This window comes from Pinus tabuliformis, chromosome 7 (genome assembly GCF_031772625.1).
Source record: "Pinus tabuliformis cultivar Carrire ecotype Pingquan chromosome 7, CPIR1, whole genome shotgun sequence".
Classification (NCBI taxonomy): Eukaryota; Viridiplantae; Streptophyta; class Pinopsida; order Pinales; family Pinaceae; genus Pinus; species Pinus tabuliformis.
This window is the reverse complement of record NC_142293.1, coordinates 189,101,027-189,122,246: the sequence shown is the minus strand read 5'-3', so window position 1 is coordinate 189,122,246 and position 21,220 is coordinate 189,101,027. Positions and strand designations below refer to the sequence as shown.

General features: G+C 40.9%; 1 protein-coding gene across 2 annotated transcripts in view; it reads left to right on the top strand.

The window, feature by feature from the left end:
* The window catches only part of LOC149246492 (protein HASTY 1-like), a 330,616-nt gene that overhangs the window by 138,456 nt on the left and 170,940 nt on the right, over positions 1 to 21,220 (top strand). For both annotated transcript variants that reach the window (XM_089457942.1, XM_089457941.1), the window contains exon 10: positions 21,067 to 21,129. In XM_089457942.1, the coding sequence (XP_089314068.1) occupies positions 21,067 to 21,129 (63 nt within the window). The remainder of the gene's footprint in view (positions 1 to 21,066; positions 21,130 to 21,220) is intronic.

The window sequence follows — 21,220 nt, the reverse complement described above, 5'->3', positions numbered from 1 at the left end:
TATGCTCGAGGTGCTTGCTTCTGCCCATAGAGAGCTTTCTTCAACCTGCATACATGAGATTTTCGATCATAAATCCCAACTCCTTCGAATTGCTCCACGTAGACCTTTTCTTTGATCAAACCATGCAAGAACGCGGTCTTGACATCCATCTGATGTAGGTTCCATCCTCGTGAAGCCGCAAGGGCTATGATCGAGCAGATGGTCGTATATCTGGAAAGTGGTGCAAATATGTCATCATTGTCCATACCTTCCTTCTGGGAGAAGCCACGAGCAACAAAACAAGCCTTATACTTTTCCATACTTCCATCTGCTGCATGCTTTATCTTGTAAAGCCATTTAGAAGTGACAACATTCTCGTCCGGGGGTCTGGGAACTACTTCCCAAACATCATTCTTCATAAATGAATCATGTTTTTCGGTCATAGCATCCTTCCATATTTGATGCTTGACGGCATCTGAGAATGATGAAGGCTCATTTTGTATGATCGTGCTCATGATGGTCAGATATCCCTGATACCTATTAGGTTTGTTACTTTCACGGAAGGTTCCTTGCGGTGCAGCATGTCCTTCAGCATCATCAAGTATTCCCTTAAGCCATGAAGGCCTCTTCCTAGAAGAGGAAGGCTCAGGTGGATAGATAGGATCCATGGGTTCCTCCACATTAGGCATTGTTACATCATCTACCCATAGAAACTTCGGAAGTCTTTGGATAGCTTCCACAATCATACGGTTCTTCCTTTCCACCGCACCATTCTGCTCAGGAGTATGTGGAGTAGTAGTCTCCCTCTTAATGCCAGCCTCAGGTATGCTTGAGTGAACCAACTGTAATATATTGGAGGTCTTGCTTTGGCTTGAGGGGAATGGTCCCCTATTGAGCTTTCCTTTGGCACATACACCCTTTCTCTACTCAGAATTCGGGCATCCCTGTCACCATTTGTCTTACATCGGGTAGAGCTTTATGATGAAGGTGGGGAAACCTTCGATGCCAAAGTTCGGATTGAAGAGATGTGTCATAAGACATGACACCTAGCGGACTTCCATCGACCTTATATAATGAATCAACACGAAACCCAAGAGTAGAGGCATCTTTAGCATTATTTTTCCATATATGTACCTTGCCATCGCTGAAGGTTAGCTTGTAGCCTTTGTCTTTCATTGTCGAGATGGACACCACGTTCTTTTTGAGGTCAGGTGCATTTAATACATCCTGGAATTTCTAGCCTTCTTGAATGGTTGTCCTCTTCCTTGATTCCGAACACTCCTCTTACCTTTGCTATTGAATTTGTCATTTCTTTGATTGCCATCAGAGAGATTTTGATCATTGTACTGGTCTGAGTCCTTTCTATCAGGGCACTCCCTTGCATAGTGACCTGCTTTATCGCAAATTTAACATCGTCCTTTTCTTCCACCCTTAGATCCAACCTTTCTTTTTGATTAAGTCCTGGAATTATTTCTTTTCTTAGCATGAGAAGAAAGGTAGCATGAGGACCTTTAGGTGTGGGCATTTCTTGCTCTTCTACCCTTGTTTCTTCTTGGATGCATCTAGCCATTAATTCCTCGAAACCAGGAATTACATTATTGTTCAGAAGAGTAGTCTTGAACACGTACCATTTGGATGGTAATCCTCTAAGAGTCGTGAGTGACATTTCCCTATTAGTAATAGTCTCCCCAATAGATAGGAGATCGTTCCTGATCTCGGTGATTCTTAAGAAGTATGCTTGCATACTCTCACCTTTACCCTTCTTAATTTCCTTCAGCGTATTTCTAAGAAACAAAACTTGATTTGCATCATTAACTTTAAATAAACTCACCAGTCTATCGTAGATTTCCTTGGAGGTGTTCAGGTCGGAGATGAAGACCACCAAGTGCTTGTCAATTGAGTCTCGGATGATCTTCTTTGCTTTGACTTCTCCAGTTTTCCATTTGTTCCTGGCAGCAGTAGATGCATTTGATGGAGGCTCAACAATATTGCCTCTCACATCGTCCGATACTCCTTGATAGTCAGCTTTCTCACGGAGCTTGTCCTCGACAGGAAAGAGCGATCAGGACCCCATAGTTCTTTTAGGATAGCCTTGCCAATCTTCTCTTCGGTGATTGCTCTTGCTCTTGCTCGGGCTTTATCTTCACCTCATCTCTGATACCATGTAAAGTTATGGTATGTTCTATGCTTAGAGCAATTTACTTTTCTTTCTTATTATTATTCATAGATTAGCAATCATATGTGCATAAGTAAAGTGCAGATAGAACATTAAATGATTAACAGAAAACAAGCCAAGACAAGAGACACAAGATGTGGCGGCTAGTAAGGGACAAACCCCACAATGTGTGGGGAAACCCTTTGATCAAATCTTCTTTTATCTTCAATAATTTAGCAGAGAGAAATAGTACAATAAATCTGATTTATATCAGCAGTAGCAAACCCTAGATCAACAACGTTAGCATTAGCGGCTTCATCATTAAAACTAGGGCAGTCGATATCTTGCAAACCGACCGTTAGATCGGCTTGATTCCCCCACCAAAAATTGCGGCCTTAAGTGGAGGTCCAGATGGACCTACAACGCAGTTCAGAAGAGGAGGTTTGATGGTCAACGTTGGTTAAAGTTTGGATCTACAGTTGCAGCTTCAGGTTTAACAACTTCCTTCCACATGTGTGAGAGAGAGTATCTTTTCTATGCAGTAGAGAAGAGCCTCTTTTCTGCGCAGGAGAGAGAGAGAGATGTGATGAGATGAGTGAGTGCAAATGAGGAAAAGTTCTCTTGTATTTATACACAACTGTTGATGTTTGAATAGATGCGACTATTGGGCTTCTGAGCCTACATGAATTGTAGGTCGGCTTGATAATAATTCCATAATCAAAATGAATTCATATCTCCGTAAATACTTATCGGAATCGGATGATCTTTAGATCAATCCTACACCTCTCGACGAGAGGAATCTAATAAAAATATTATCAACGATGAATAAGATGTCCCACATGAAGTTTGGCCCTAGTTGCCAATTTTAACACCGCTGCTAGTCCCATGCTGTCTTTTGAAGCCAATGCTTTGATGAAGCTCTGCCCTGTACCTCCATGCCTTGCTGGCTCTCTGCTCTACGCTGCTCAAGTTCTGGTGTTGCTAATTATTGCATTTGTCACTCCAACACTCCATGGCACCAACTAAAAAATCCTCCATCCTGCTACTACTGATAATGGGCTCCTGTAGCAAGGTGATGATTCAAGAGGCCGGCTCCTCAACGATCCTGCCCATCTGTAGCTCTATCGAACTACAATTCTATATCAGCCCACGTCCTTCCTGGAGGTATCTTGGCTGTCATGGTGAACTGCTCTTCCTGTTTGGTCTTTGTGGCTTCAACCTTAGGATCGTGCTTCTCATCCTTGCCCATTTTCTTCAAGGGACACTGGGATGCATAGTGGCCCATCTCACCACATCTGAAACACTTCACCTTGGAGACGTCCTTCTTTTGTCTTTGTTGCCCATACTGCCCCTTCGATGCAAGGACTGGATTATCCTCCTCCTCTACTTTGGGCTTTGACCCACTGCTATTGTTGCTTTCGTCAAGTTTGACCTTAACTAGGTCTCTCCTCAACTTTTCTTGTTTTAGAGCTGCCCATATCTCATCCCAATTAGGCAATGTTGCTCTGTCCAGGATACTTTGGACAAAGACTTGCCACTCATCCGAGACAGAATTTAGGGCCAGTCTCACTAACTTCGAATCCTGAGGTGTATGCCACGCGACCAACAACTCATCACGGGTCACGTTCAGCTTCATGAAGAATGGATCCACATGTTCTCCCTTCTGCATCTTCGCAAATCTTAACTTCTGTTCCAAGTACATCTTCCGCTGCTCAGAAGATCCTTGATACAATGTGGCCAAAGCATCCCACATCTCCTTAACAGTTGCTCTGCTAGCAATGTGGCACACCACGTGATCCTTGACTCCATCCAAGATCATCCTCTTGGCCTTTGCCATTTCAGCTCTGTACTCTTCAGTGGATCTGCATCCACAGGGACAACTACCACACTATCAACATATGTTTTGAGGGCATGCTCATCTAGAAGGAAGGATATTCTAGCCTTCCAGATGACGTAGTTGGAAGCTCCGTCTAGCTTGTCCTGATCCGCAAGCCATTGGTTTCCATATCCTCCGAAAATCGCGAACAACTCCCTCTTTCTCCTTATTGCGTAGCTTCTAGGCTGGCTTACGCACTCGTTGATGGAGCTGGTAAGTTTGCTACGCCTTTGCTACTCAACAAATGAGAAATATTGATTTCCTCAACAAGAAATCACTGAGGAAGTATTCCTTCACTATGCGATTTGCTTCCTTCTTCCGACGACTTTTCTGCCCAACAATCAGCTTGCAGAAGACTATGTCCCTCTAGCTCTGTGTTGATGCTTTGCGTGGTTCCCTCTGCCTTGGCAAATTCTCTTTGTCAGCTCACTCAGAGAGAGACACACATGAAAATATACCCCTCTTGGCTAGAACTACGCAATCCCTCAGGGAATTCAAACTGCTGCTTGTTGTAGCAAGTTGGCCCTTGCTTCAGTGCTAGATTTGCTCTTCCTATTTCACATCAACAACTTTGATACCATGTGAAAATTCCTAGATCTAACAATCTCAGAAATCCTACTGCTTCCAACTGAATCTACCTCACCTAGATCGTAAATTACATTTCAAACTTATTTCAGATTTCTTCTTGAAACATTGAAGTAAATTACTAAAGCAACCTACACCAAATTAAATATGATATTGAAATATAGAAACTGAGCAAGGAAATACAAACACATAGGACACCGTTATTTTTAGACAAATGTCCCTGGAAAAACCCAACTTGGAAAACCAGTGCAGCAGTGAGGGTTTTTTTATTGTGCAATAGTGAAATCTGAGTACATTTATGGATTCCCAATTGGAAATCTAAACTGCAAGAAAATCTGGTAGAGATATTCCCTAAGCAACCCCGACACTCGTGTTGCCTGCACTCGCGTTCTTGCACTTGCGTGTTCTTGCACTTGCGTGTTCTTGCACTTGCATGTTCCTGCACTTGCGTTCTTGCACTTGCGTTCCTGCACTCGCGCGTTCTTGCACTCGTGTTCCTGTGCTTGCGCATTCCTACACTCGCGCGTTCCTGCATTGGGAATAACTCAGCCTCTTGCTACTGCCTCTCAGGATCTGGAAATCTTCCTTCGGATCACTATCCCTGCCCCTCTACTGCAAAAGATCTCTTCGATCAAAATTTCATACTGAGAACTTGTCTTTTTAGAAATTCGATCTCTTGATCTCTCGGTGTATTTTCCAAATGACCCTCAAGCCTATTCTTATATCTTCCTGTTGGACAACCAACTACCTAGATTAACTCCTAATCAGAGGCACAAATCATTTTGACTTGATCTCCGTCTTTATCTAGAAGATTCACCACAATTAGATTAATATCCATTAATATTTTAATTTTCCTAAGTTTAGAGGCTAGACTAATTATTAAAATACTAATTATTTTAATATAATCGTCTCTGGGTGGAATTACCCAAAACGGTTTCTGGGTTCTTTGGAATGCATGTGCCCAAGCTTCCTTGCAAAATTTGAGGCTTAGAGCACATCCAATGCTACCCCAAATCAACATCTTGGTGATCCATCTAACATTATGTTGGAAAATGCTTGGATGAAATATGATGTGCAAGATGGTCCAAATATTCTCATTTTTGCCAACTAGATGACTTCTTCTAAAGCAATTTGATCATGTAGACTCTAAATCTTCTACTATCATATGCTTCCTTCTATGATGCCATGCTTCATAAAAGCAAAGACGATGCATGCTTACTCTAAGTGCTACTTTCTAATAAAGGAAAGTTGAACTGCAAATGAGCTTGATAGAGATGCAACTTCCTTCAATAGTCTACATCCTTGGGATCTTTACTGTTCGACTTCTTCTCAGGTTCTTCCTTTTCTTCAGCTATGTGAGCTCCACTACTTTCCTTTCTTTTGTTGTTTTTCTTGTTTGCACAATCCCTCTTAAAATGCCCTTACTCATTGCATCCAAAACATTGTATCTTGGAAATATCATGTTTTCCTTTGGAATTTCCAAATTGTTTTTTCTTCTTCTTGTATTTTACAACAAAGTCTTGAGACTTTTCATTTGATTCAGTGTCATCCTTTGCCTTTATCCTTGTCTCTTCCAAGATACTTTGAGCCCATAGTTCATCAAAGGGAGTAGTAACTTTTCTTGAGTAGACACTAGTTGCAAAACTGCTCCATTCAGGTGGCAAAGAATTTAGTACACAAGTAGTTATCTTTGAATCGGAAATGACTTCCCCAAGTCCTTGCAACTGGTCCCTTATTTGTGAGATCTTCATAAGATATGTGGACATATCTTCATTCTTTGACATCCTTGTTTTATATAGTTGATTCCTCAAGGATATTTTCTGACTTGATGTACTTATAGAGTACAATTTCACCAACTTATCATAGATTGCTTTAGATGTACTTAAATCAGCAACAAAGGGAATGAGATGATCCTTTATGGATTCAATAAGAATCCTTTGTGCCCTCACCTCTCCCTTCTTATATCTTGTTAATTCTTGAGTCTTCTCTTTATTTGGTTGAGTAATTTCTCCAAGAACATATTCCATGACTTCATTTTCTATAAGTACCAAATCAATCCTCTTCTTCCATGCTAGGAAGTTTGTTGATCCAACGAGCTTGCTACTTTCCTTGCAAAATGAAATCATTTAATTTGTAGACTAAGACATTGAAAACAATATAGTACTTACTTGTTGAACAAGTGTCCTTCTTGAGATGACGCGGCCTTCAATGATAGCTTGATGTAGTAACCTTCCTTCTTAGATCAGTAAAACTTCTTCCTTATTCCTTTCCTTGTGTACTTTGCAAATGATTCCCTTTGAAAAGCAACCTCCTCTTATGCCAACAAGATGATCTTCAAGCTGCTTTCTCTTATCACCTTAGCTCTGACATGATGTTGGAGAATCAAGTAGGACAACTATTTAAACAATTCTCCTTATCCTTAATAATTTCTTGTGATCTTATATTAGCTTTTTATTGTTCTTTATTAGATTCTTTTTATCAAAAAATTATCAAGAGCATAACCCATGAAGATCATAGAAGACAATAGACACAAAATGTAGGCTCCAAGCCAGGGCAAAACCCCTCCATGGGGAAAACCCAAAAAGATATTTCTTCTCTTCTTATAAAATCAATTCAATTGGGAAATCCAAGACCCAAACTTCAAGTTCAAGACCTCCTCCAAGCACCAAGTTAACCTTCCAAAAATCTCTTTCAAACATGTCAAAGGTCAAACCTCCTTCAAATCACAGCTTCAACCCTTTACCTCAGGTTTGAAATTTGGACCCACAACTTCGACTCCTAGTAGACTGCGGAAACCCTAGCTTTGTCGCATGTGTGAGTAGAAATGTTGACAAAAGTCAAATTATTGGTTTCTTCTTGAGATTCTTCCTTCTCTTAGACCTTCGCTCCCTTTTCTTCTTGCTTCTTATTGCAGATCGAAGATGAGATGATTGTATGCTAATGAGGTCAAAGTTCCTTCTATATATATGCTTCTCATGAGGTCGAATTAGGCCTCTTCTAGGACGACCTCCTCCGGTAGGGCCGACTTGGTATTGGAGGTTAAGACACAAAAATAACATATTTTACATGTTACAACTTGCCCAAGAGGGTCTTATACAATTGATAATGACTATCTTGACTCATGACAAATATTCTTTTAACTTGACAAATCCTAGAAGCATAAAATGTATGCTTGACCTAATTGACCAATCAAATGGAGCATGAAACCCATGCTTGAAAATAATATTTTTCTTTCTTCTTTTGCTTGTTACATAATGACATGAGTACAATGACAATTATGAAGATCCAACAATTTGTGTGTCTTTATGGCTGGTCCAACCTTTCCTTTTGATGGGCCGACTTGACTTTTGTAGGCAAATTAAAATTGAACTTTTAAATTTTAAGTTTCCTTCTTTTTGTTTTTCCTTCTAGGGATGACTTGTAATAAAGAATACCTACCACAACTACGAAAATTCAACACTTCCTCATAGCTAGGGAGGTATTCACCTTAACTTCCTCAAATGTACATTTTGTTTACAAAAAAATTCTCCATCCCAAGAAAAGATTGAATGAGCTAGCTATGTTGATGTATCCATCCACTTCATGTTCTATACCAGAACCATGTGGAAAGCATCCTGCATCAACATCAAGCAAAGGGATCTAGTCACCCACTAGCCACATGCCCTTTGCAAATGGATCTTGTCACCAACTAGGCAAGCCGCAAAACCATTTGGTAATATGGTTAGAACCTTTTGACAGAGGTCAACAAAACTAGTCCAACTCAACATGTTGTAACTTGGAGGCATGTTAGGAATCCCTTGACCACTGGTGAAACCTTGGGCCCATTTACAGTTACCACATGTCATCACATGCTATTGAATGACAAAACACTTGCCTGATGCTATAAGGCACTCACTCAACCCATTAGCCAAATAACCCTTGGCAATATGGTCTGGTAACCCCTTCCTGGGGGAGCACTCTGGGCCTTGATGCTATTTGGGCCAATCTCCCTAGCCACATTACATGGCTCCTGGTCAATACCCTTTGACCTAGGGAGAATCTCAGCCCCTTGATGCTACAACATCAACACTTCCTTTAACCAAGGGAAGCATTCTCAACCACTCCAAGCATGTCCTTAAAATATACAAACTTCATCCAGGGACAAAAGCTTTGTGAGAATGTCAACAACTTGCTCATCCATAGAAATGCATTGGAGCCATAGTGCACCCTTCTGTACAATGTCCTGGATGTGGTGGTACCCCAATCTCAATGTGCTTTGACTTGTCAGCATGATTGCCTCGTGCACATAATTAAATAATCCTACGAGTAGCTTCCGAAGTCGCATTACTTCACAACTCACCAAACAAGTTGCAATATGCTAATCTTTAACAGTGGTGAGTGCAACATATGTCTATTTCTTGCTTATCCATGATATCATACTAGATCCCAAACTAAAACAACATCCCAATGGGCTCTTTCTGACTTTAGTACTTCCTGCCCGATTGGAATATGTGAATCTTTGGTGCTCTACTTCACCATTTGAGACATATTTCAATCCATATTGAACTGTACCATGGCAGTACCTCAACACATGTTGTGCCACAACTACTTTCTGGTCACCTTGACTGTGTGAAAATTCCTGAATCTAACACATTAGAAACCCCTACTGCAATTACTGGTTTACAATCTCCTACTTGTTCTTTACATTAACAAGTTATTTAATTGCATAAACATTGAAGTAAACACTATTGTAGCCTTCACAAATATGCAGATCATGCACTGAAATAAAATGAGACAATAACACAAGGGACACCGTTACTTTTGGACAATCGTCCCCGGAAAAACCCAATTCAGGAAAACCAGTGCAACATATAGAGGGTTTGTATTATTAAGCAGATTTCGTGAATACAAATAGGGTGACAAAAATGGCTCACCCAATAGAGAATATCCTCGGCAATAGTACCTCTATTCAGAGACAGATATTCTGGAAAATCAGCAACCGGATGATCAAACCCCACAACGACACTGACTGTTCCCTATGCTGGACAGCGAAACCTGCTCCAAGCACTGCTAAGGAACTGCGTCACTCCTCTAAGAGCTGCATCACCCTCTCCCAACTCAGAATCTACTGATCTGCTCCCAATTTGTCCCACAAAATCCCCCAACGCTGCCTCTGAAGCCCTCTACGATTTTTGTGTCAGCCTCTACGGCTTCTGCGTTCCTTGCATCAGCTCCTACGACCTCTTCGTTAGCCCTTCTAGGCCCTGCGCTATCGCTCTCGGCACTTTACTGCCTCTCTGCTAGGTATTCTTCAGCCTCAAATGAAAATCCCTTGCTGAACTGCCCTTCACTGCAACTCTGATCACTAACTCGATTTCCTCAAAAAACGTTGCCCTAGAAAATTGAATTGATTGATCTCTCTTGGTGTATCTGCAACTGACCCTCAAGCCTCCTCTTATACTTTTCTTGTTGACGATTCAACGTTCGAGATTAAATCCCTAATCATCGACTAAGATGATCCTCGTCACTTAGAACTTTCTCTCCCATATTATATTAATACACATTAATATTTTAATTTTCCTAAGTTTAGACTTAGAAACTCATTAAAAATATTAATTATTTTAATATCTCTTCATCCGTGTGGAATTTCTCCAAACGATTTATGGGTCTTGGAGATGTCATGTGCCTTAGCCTCTCGACCAAATTTCGTGGCTAGAGCACATTCGATGCTACCCAAAATCAACACTCCTTGTTAGCGAGGAATGTGCTCTAGTAATGCTTCACCGTATAGGCATCACATTGATCCTCCGCATCGGTCCTTTGTGCTGATGCTTGGCTTGCTGCCCCACTTCCACTGCGCTGCTGCTTCCTGTACTGTTGCCCATGACACTGCCATTGCCACTGCTACATCTATACTGCAACTCCCTCTCAAAATACTGCCCATGCTGTCCATAGCATTGCCATTGCTAACTGCTGCACTGCAACTCAGTCACCGAGAAGTAAGTAACTGACTTCACCCAATTACTGACATCCTAGTCAGTTTGGAAGCCTTGTGGTGCTGAAGCAACCTCAGCTGCTATCCTGTGCTCCCTCTGCTGCCATTGCACTGCTGCAAACCCCTCCGTGTCTCTCGCACTGTTGCAACCTCCACTGCACTGCTACAAACTTCTGCACTCTAGCTCTCCCTTGTCGCTCCATCACACCTTGCTCCAGCGGACACTTGTCATCATGCTACTGTCGTTAAGGGCTCTCCTAGTCATATGTGATCCAAGAGTTTAGGCACCTCGCTGATCCCGCCCCTGCATGTAGTCCTCTTGACTATAAATCTATGTCTCCCACCTCTTCTCTAGATGCGCATGAGCACTCATGGCACAATCGTCATCAGCCTCGACATCCTTCTCCGCCTTTGCTGGAGCAGAGTTTGAGTCGGAAGCTTCTCCCTTGCCTTTCTTCCTGGGGCACTGAGAGGCATAATGTCCCAACTGCCCATAGTTGAAGCACCTGATATTGGAGATATCTTTCTTCTTCCTCTTCTGTAGCCCCTGCTGGCCCGCTGATGTGAGAGCTGCATCCTCCTCCTCCTCCTCCTTCTTGACTTGAATTCCCTTACCGCTACTCCTCACCTTGGTCAATCTCTTGAGCTCTTCTTGTCGAAGAGCTGCCCACATCTCCTCCCAAGTGGGGAGGGTCGCTTTGCCCAAAATGCTTTGGACAAATGTCTCCCACTCCTTGGAGACTGCATTTAGGGCAATCCTAACCGTGGACTTTGGATCCGATGTAGACCCTACAGAATTAAGTTGGTCGTGAATCCATTGCAACCTGAGAAGGAATGGATCTATCTCCTCTCCTTTCTGCATCTGATAAGACCTCAGCTGATTCTCCAATAACATCTTCAGCTGCACGGAAGAGCCCTGGTATAAGGTGGTCAGTGTTTGCAACATCTCCCTTGCTGTGTTCTTCTCAACAATATGTGGTATGACATGATCCTTGACCCCGTCTAGGATCATGCATTTCGCCTTCGCCCGGTCCTCCTCATACTTCTTATTTGATTAGGATCAACTGAGACAACTACTATTCTCAAGGCATAGTCCTTGATGTGGTGTTTATCCAGGATTGCCAGGATCTTGGCCTTCCAGAGGACAAAATTGGAAGCCCCGTCCAATCTATCTTGACCCCTCAATCCGTACATTTCAATCTATGCTCCTCTTCTCTAGACTCCCTCTGAGTCCTGATTTCCCTCTCGGAAATCCTCTGACCAATTGTCGAATCACTCCTCTCCAATCCTCCTTTGTTGCTGCAACCTGGATCTAGATTTCTTGGCTAGAAATCTATCGAGGTAGTACTTCCCTCTACCTTGGTTCAGTCTCCTTAGACACTGCTCTGCAATGACAGAAACAACGTCCCACCAGCTCCTCAAATCAAAATCTGCACAACTCCCTTAGCCCCGACAATTAAATAACTTGAGAACTTTAGGCTCCGCGCAATCACTGCGTGTGTTGAATCAGCTCCTCTGTCAACTGTGTTAATCCTTCCTGGCACAGAATGATGACATGGCTCTGCGTGAGCCTGATTTTCCCCCTTTTGCCTCTGCGCTGGCCCTTATCCTGGCTCAGAGTGTTGATGCAGGCACTGCATGAGCCTCTGTGTCACCCTCTCTGCACTGCGTCACTCCTCCTCTTGCCTCTTTAGCTTTGGAACAACACTATCTCTAGGGACAACTGCTTCTTTGCTGCAAATTCTCAGATTTCTCGGCTGGTGTCTTCAGTCGCCTATGATTTGCAATCACTCTGATACCATGTGAAAATTCCTGAATCTAACACATCGGAAACCCCTACTGAAATTACTGGTTTACAATCTCTTACTTGTTTTTACATTAACAAGTTATTTAATTGCATAAACATCGAAGTAAACACTATTGCAACCTTCACAAATATACAGATCATGCACTGAAATAAACTGAGACAATAACACAAGGGACACTATTATTTTTGGACAATTGTCCTCGGAAAAACCCAGTTAGGGAAAACCGGTGCAACATATAGAGGGTTTGTATTATTAAGCAGATTTCATGAATACAATTAGGGTGCTAGAAATGGCTCACCCAACAGAGAATATCCTCGACAGTAGTACCTCTATCCGGAGACAGATATTCCGACAAATCAGCAACCGGATTATCAAACCCCACAACGACTCCGGCTGTTCCCTATGGAGGACAACAACAGCTGCGCCAAGCACTGCTCATGAACTGCATCATTCCTCTAGGAGTTGTGTCACCCTCTCCTAGCTCAGAATCTGTTGATCTGCTCCTAGTCTGTCCCACAAAATCCCCTAGCGTTGCCTCTGAAGCCCTCTATGATTTTTGCGTCAACCTCTACGACTTCTACGTCCTCTGCGCCAATTCCTACGACCTCTACGTCAGCCCTTCTAGGCCTCTTGCCTCTTTAGCTTTGGAACAACACTATCTCTAGGGACAACTGCTTCTTTGCTGCAAATTCTCAGATTTCTCGGCTGGTGTCTTCAGTCGCCTATGATTTGCAATCGCTCTAATACCATGTGAAAATTCCTGAATCTAACACATCGGAAACCCCTACTGAAATTACTGGTTTACAATCTCTTACTTGTTTTTACATTAACAAGTTATTTAATTGCATGGACATCGAAGTAAACACTATTGCAACCTTCACAAATATACAGATCATGCACTGAAATAAACTGAGACAATAACACAAGGGACACTATTATTTTTGGACAATTGTCCTCGGAAAAACCCAGTTAGGGAAAACCGGTGCAACATATAGAGGGTTTGTATTATTAAGCAGATTTCGTGAATACAATTAGGGTGCTAGAAATGGCTCACCCAACAGAGAATATCCTCGACAGTAGTACCTCTATCCGGAGACAGATATTCCGGCAAATCAGCAACCGGATTATCAAACCCCACAACGACTCCGGCTGTTCCCTATGGAGGACAACAACAGCTACGCCAAGCACTGCTCATGAACTGCATCATTCCTCTAGGAGCTGTGTCACCCTCTCCCAGCTCAGAATCTGTTGATCTGCTCCTAGTCTGTCCCACAAAATCCCCTAGCGTTGCCTCTGAAGCCCTCTACGATTTTTGCGTCAACCTCTACGAATTCTACGTCCTCTGCGCCAATTCCTACGACCTCTACGTCAGCCCTTCTAGGCCCTGCGCTGTCTCTCCCGACACTTCACTGCCTCTCTGCTATGTATTCTTCAGCCTCAGATGAAAATCCCTTGCTGAATTGCCCCTCATTGCAACTCTGATCACTAACTCGATTTCCTGAACAAACCTCGCCCCAGAAAATCGAATTGACTGATCTCTCTTGGTGTATCTCCAACTGACCCTCAAGCCTCCTCTTATACTTTTCTCATTGACGATTTAATGACCGAGATTAAGTCCCTAATCAATGACTAAGATTAGAACTGGCTTGATCGTCGTCACTTGGAACTTTCTCACCCATATTATATTAATACACATTAATATTTTAATTTTCCTAAGTTTAGACTTAGGAACTCATTAAAAATATTAATAATTTTAATATATCTTCATCGGGGTGGAATTTCTCCAAACGGTTTCTGGGTCATGGAGATCTCATGTGCCTTAGCCCCTCCACCAAATTTCGTGGCTAGAGCACATTCGGTGCTACCCAAAATCAACAGACTGGTTGCTCCCTCTAACACTGAAATAAAGCTTATTGTGGCAATCCTGGCTGCTCCCTTTGACACACAGGTTCTTCAGATTGGTTACCATGGGGGTGGCCATGGATTTGGAGTCCAACATCCTAAAATCTCTGAGGGATTGTAATAATATACTTCCTTTGACCAAGGAAGATGTCACTTGGCTTTTGCCACACTTCTATGTTAATTTTTTTTAAAACTCTCTAACTACTTAGATGAATTACTAAAAACTGAAACCAAATTTACTTTCACCAAGATACAAAGTTTCTTAACAATTTATAAGCAGCGAAAAAACACCAAAGATAAGAACACATGCACACAAATTGACATGCTTGTTTACTCAGGAAACCCCGAAAGGAAAACATGCTTTCTTTGCTGTGGTATTTTATTGGTTGTTCTTAAGCAAATAAATCTATTACATTTCATGCTACTTACTGCAGCTAGCAATCTATCCCTGAGAAAGCACTAGGCTTCTTTTCACTAATATCAACTCTTGATCTTTGCTAAAAATAGTCCAAACCTACTTTTGAATCCTGATCCTTCTTGCTCCACAATCCTTGCGGACTTGAGCTCCTATTTCCTTGTGCACTAGGCTTCTATTTCATAGCACACTTGGTCCTATATCCTTGCGCACTTGAGCTCTATTTCGTAGTGTACTTGTGGCCCTATTTCTTAGTGCACAATTGCTCCTTAATTTTGCACACTCCACAATCAAAGATGTGATCTCTCAAGAATGATTGGTCTTGTGCCTTTGTCCTCCTCTTTATAGATAGAATTTGAGCATGCAAGGAGGCCTAGTTGAATTTAGAAGTTCAAGTTGTGATTGTGAGTTAAATGAGAGTTCTACTCGATCTCTCTCCAATCAACACTGGAGTCTTAACTAGTTCTCTCTCCAAACAACAATGAAGACTTAACTCGTTCTAACTGAACTTGTAACTGCCACCTCATCCTATAGTCAAACTGAAGAAGAATCTAACTCACTGAAGCTCCAACACTACACATGCAACCTTGATGACCATTCTAGTAAACTGGAAATCAACTCATTGTAATTGAAGTCTAACTCATGAATTTGCATCCATGCTAAAGAAGTAATGTATCTAACGTTTTCAACATTCTAGTCCCAAGAAGTAATGTATCTAACCAAGATCCTTCATCTCAAACTTAGAGGTCAACTTTCTCTCACATTGAAGCAGGGCTTGATTGCTCCCTTGATCACAAAAGCAAATCCTCTTGCCATTGTCGCTTCCTCTATCACATGAATCCTTCTACTATCGTCAGAAACAAGTTATAGAATATCAAGATCACAACTCATCAACACTCAAGGTGCTTGCTTGTGCCCGTGCAAAGCCTTCTTCAGTTTGACAACTCAAGCAAACATCTTGTCATAGTCTTCTCCCTGTTTGGAGAATCTTGCTTTGTACTTCTATGTTGCCACTCCCCACATGCTTGATCTTGTAGATCACCACCAACTTCTCTTCGGCATAATTTTCTCCATCATGGTATCCTTCGAACATGCTGGCTTACCTACTCCCTCTAAACTAGGAGCTTTTCCGATCGTCTAGCATTGTTCTAGATGTCAGCACAATTTCTCCTTCTCAAACACAAATCACTCTAGCTGAGTTTATGCTTGATCCTGGAAGAATACCTCTTGCCACAACTTTGCTGAGTTCTTCTCGACGCTTCTATCTGTTGTTAGAGCCTTGGCAACGTTCATGATGTACCTGCAAACCTCATTAGGAGGTCATGGAAGAAATGATTATAACCAAGCAAAAGATACAAAGACAAGAGGCTGACCCAAAAAAAAATAAAAATAAAGCAATAATCAAGGAAGGAAAGATATAAAGTACTTATCTTTAGATCTAAGGATTGTAAGGAGTTATAAAAAAATTTCATTTTTGATAGAAAAAGGAATTTTAATATTTTGTGAAAGTTTTCAACTGTGATCTATAGTGAGAATTTTGTGTGGTAAAATAAATACACAATTTTAGTAGAATTGATAGAATGCAAGTATTGATGCTTTTTACAATTACAATATTTTAACAGAGCATTTTATTTGAGGCTAGATGAAAATGAATGAGAACTTGCATGCTACTTTCCTTGGCTTCCTTGCATGAATTGTTAGGGTTTCTTCATTAAGCGAATTCATTGATTCCAGGTCTAGCTCTCGGGTTTTAATGCATGTTACTTTCCTTTCTTTCATTAAGCGGATTCATTGATTCTAGGTCTATCTCTTAATGCATGTTCCTTTCCTTTCCTTCCTTGCATGAATTGTTACGGTTTCTTCATTAATAGCTAATTCATCAATTCTAGGTCTAGTTCTAGGGATTTATCCCCAAACCCTGGGGCTTTCTCAGTCATAACCTTCAAATCTTTTCAAGGGTTTACAAACCCTAAGTCTACTAGTTCTTCCAAGAAGGGGCCATACTTTAGCACAAGAGTTACGACTTTTCGAGCTTTATATGATAGAGCCTTTCTCCTCAACTCCCTCTAGCTCTAGAGTAACTTTCTTGAATAAAATCAATTTGATCATATCTGCTATATACCAATCTGTTTTGGCAAGACCCTAGCAACATATCTCAGCCAATGCAAGTTCAACAGCATACACAAGGCATCTCTTAGACATACATGAGCAACACTCTTGATTCTCTCTTTCTAAACATATTTCAATTTTGTCCTTAAACTTGACCCTGCTACTCTGCTTTCTAGAGTTCTGTTCAGCGCTACTCCATCATGTTATTAGTCAATCAAGGATGTTCCATCTTGGTCAAACTACCAATATCAATCCAGGATTAATGATTCAATATAGTTATTGTAAGGCTTGTTTGTTGTCTAGCACTGTAAAGAAAGAATACCCTTCAACAAAGATAAACAGTGCAGGTCAAGCCACATTTACAAATATCCAATCATGAAAGTGAGATGTCTTCATCATATCTAGAAAGTCTGTCTAGGACAGCCTTGTAGTTACCAACAAGGTTTCAAGTTGGGGACAATTTTGTTTCTCTTGGGGATACTTGCATACCCCAGAACCTTAATTGCCAATAAAATGAACTCGGCCCCTCTGTGTGATTAGGGAAGCAAATAAATACTTGGCCCCTTCTTCGTTGTGGGAGAATAACAAATTTTGAATGCGCTTGACTTAGCCATATCTTCAGGTAGAAATCAACATATTTATTTTTGTTCTGCAGTTGGGACTATTCTGGACTTGAGATTGCATCTTCATTTGTAATCTTGGAATCTGGCTGTATTCTCAGTTCCAACTTCCAAGTTTCACCACACTGGCAAAACCTTGCCTTTCTTCTTTAATTGATGTGAAATATCAACAAGTATCTTTGTTGTATTAAAAGAGATAGAAGCTCCTTGGAGTAACTTTCAACAACTTCAAATCTTGTCCCAGATCTACGACCTTCTAGGTCTAGGTTAGACTTCCGTGAGTTCAGGTCAGTCTTACACACTTCACAAATGAATGCTCAACAATCACCTTACAATAGAGCAGCTTCTGCAAATTAACCTTGCTGAAATATTATCATCCCGAAGTAACTGTTTTCTAGGTTCTGAATCCTCTTGTCCTTTTCTAGGTCTGCGAGCTAGTCCACCCGGCTCCTGAGGCCTTTTGGCCTTGTTCAATCAGCCCTAAGGCCCTCTTGAGGTCAACCCTCAGGCCATTCGGCCTTTGGCCTCACGCAACCAGCCATGAGGCCTTCTCTTCCCACCTGTAGTTAGACTGAGGCCTTCTCGGCCTCCTGTCACATTCTTCTAGGGCTTCAGCCCTCAGACAGAATTTCAGACTAAGGTTTTCAATTTCAAAAAGAACTTCGTCAAGGCTGCTCTTTCACCTATGTCTGATACCATGTTGATTTTTCAAGATCTTCTAATTTGATAATTACTTTCCAATGATATCTTAATTAATTCATCTTATGTCACATTCATCATTAAGCAATTATACATAGAAAATCTCAACGATGATGCAATAATGACAGTAGGACCATGAAGAGACAACCAGACATAGGAGACACAAAAATTTACTCTAGGAAAACCCTAACTAGGGAAAAAGCCAACAATCTTTGTCTAGGAGGAATCGATCAATTCAAAAAATGTACAATCTGATTTTCCAAGTCAAACTAGGTCAAACTGACCACATAAATCCACACATGTCAAACCTGGTCAAATGGACAAAAATTTGGCCTTCTGTTTCTGCTTGTCAACTCTGGTCAAATAGGCTGGAATTCAGCCTCTTGCATCTGCCTCATGAATTCGGTCAACTGCGGTCAAACTGCGAGAAACAGATTCAGTCAACCGCGGTCCAACTGTGCCTAGAAAACTAGTCAATGCAGGTCAAAACAGATCAGAAGATGAGCTTGGTCAACCTCAGAAGACCCCGTGAACTCGCACGCGTGAACAGAAAATCGGAAGATGGTATGATGGTCCGAATTGGTCTCCAACTGATGAGGTTGAGTGCCAATATATAGTGGTTTAGGTTTCCCGAATTGGTGTGTCTTTATGGCTGGGCCAACCTGTCCTTATGCTGGGCCGACTTGACTTTTGGAGGAAAATTAAAATTAAAATTAAAATTAAAATTTAAAATTTAAAATTGAGAATTTCCTTTTTATTTTGCCTTTTAGGGCCGACTTGTAGTGAACACTGAAGAATACTAACTGCAGCTACCAAAATTCAACACAAGGGTGAATGGAGCCTAGTAGAGGAGAAGTCTGATGTTGTTGTGAGTTGGGATCCAACTCCACTTTTATACTAGGTGTTAAAATGCGTATGTTGCGGTGGCTCCAATATGCATTTGAATTTTTGTTTCCTTCTTGGGTTTCAATAATTAGGGCATCATTTCATTGATCTAGAAATTACTTTACTGTATTTTCATCCCAAACTATATGCTGGGCAGTTTATGCCTTCTCTCATGAAAATATGTTGAAAGAAAGATGTAATCAACCTAGTGGATATAGATTTGAGAGAGTATATCTGAGCTTGCCGTCAGAGAGTAACTGCCCCTTAGAAATAAAGAACTAAACACCTTTGGTCAAGGTACATATAGATGTGTAGCAAGGGATTGTCTTGAATCTTTGCATAAACCACAGGTAATTATGAGTCCACCCAGCCAACAAGATCAACTACTTCTTAAACTATTGGTTCTCAAATTCAAAGTGCTTTCCTTGCTAATAAGTTTAGGGATGCTGAACCTTACCCTGTTCTTCTCAAAGGTGCGCCACTATCCTCTCTGCGGCCAGTAAGATATTTGAAAGGTGTGCGACTATCTTATCATTCCTCTGGGCCTTACACTGTATTCAGCTGAGCCTACTATAGTATATCTGCCAATCTGGGTGTGCAAGATGGGGAAAGTGATGATTTATCTCAACCTATGAAAATTGAATGATTTATCTCAATCCATGACAATTGAATGGTTTATCTGAACCCATGACAATTGATGATTTATCACAATCCTAGATCATCTCTTGGCCTTGGAATTGGTGCCCTCTATGTGCATGAAATAGCAATTACTAAGGTGCATCCACTAGAAGAGAGTGCAAGTATGCATGCATGCATCTCTCTTTTAGGGATTTGTGCCCCATCTAATCTTGGAGACTTTCCATATGTAAAGTGCATGCAACTACTCACTCAAGCAAACTCAGAGATGGAACTGACATACTAAATATTAAAAACATCTAAACTGGGATCTATGCACCATCCAATCTGTCCTCAAATCAGAAGCCTGTTGCTTCCATCTCTGGGATCTATTGAACAAACTCCCAAATGAAAATATAGAACACTGAAATTTTCTTATTGTTGGTCCTTCTTCCCTGCAAGAGATTTACTGAGGCAAATCCCTCAAAATCCCAATGAAAGATCATGCTCTAAGGCCACGTTAGAATTTCAAGCCCTAGGTATTTATTGTTCTTATGATCTCAATCAAACAAGGCTGAATTTAATTAGTGTTGAAATTAGATTTTGGACCATAGCATCAATCACACAATAGGTAAAAATTAATTAATGGCAGCATAAAAAATTAATTTACATACACACATAAGTGCTCCTTCAAATTGGCTGGCAAAAAAACAGCATTGCATGGATACCAAATGCACTCTGAACTGAGCTTGTACATGCTGCTTGAAAAACCAGAAACAATAGAAAACCACTTTACGACCTATGTGACAGTTTGTTTGCTATGTATGGACCTTTCCATACAATTGTACAGATCTGTACAAATCTGTCAGTACGACCATATGAAATTGTACAGACTGCTGTCTTGAATTGTATGCTGCCCAGGAATGCTTCTTCCCTGGCTGTCTGCACACACACACACTCTCTCTCTGTTTTGATCAACTGCTCATTTGTGTGTGTGTGTGAAAGCCTCTACCTTGCTTAGTGGAGAATCTATTCTAAGATTTCTCCTATTTTAAGTCATGCATTAGATACAACTTTATACTCATAAGTTATGTATGAGATACACTTACAGATTCAACAGCTAATATAAAGCTTTCACTTTTTTTTATTAAGTGATTTACAAAATAGAATTACTTCTTGAAAATATCATAATTACTTCTCACATATTCACACTGAATATGTGATGAAGTTCTTGTCTGAGCTATATTATTCAACAAATTACACATAATTTACATCCAATTTTAGGGCATAACTGATGTAATGGCTAGAGATTCTTTTGCGCATATGGATTATCACTTTGATTTTCTTTCTTGAATCCTTCCATCTCAAAAGCTTTTTGATGGTTCAAATAAATTACATTTTTTGTTCAGTGACAAGCTTTGATTTTTCCCCATTTGCTTTTCAGATGCTTTTCTTTTTGCAGCACCCCAAGTTCGAGCTTCATTTTGAGTCACTACCTCTCTGGCTGGTATGTTTAATCATTAATGTGCCTTGATTCTCTTAGGAGAAGGCATTTAATTTTGTTGTTTTGTATTATCTGTTACTTTGTGAAGAAATAA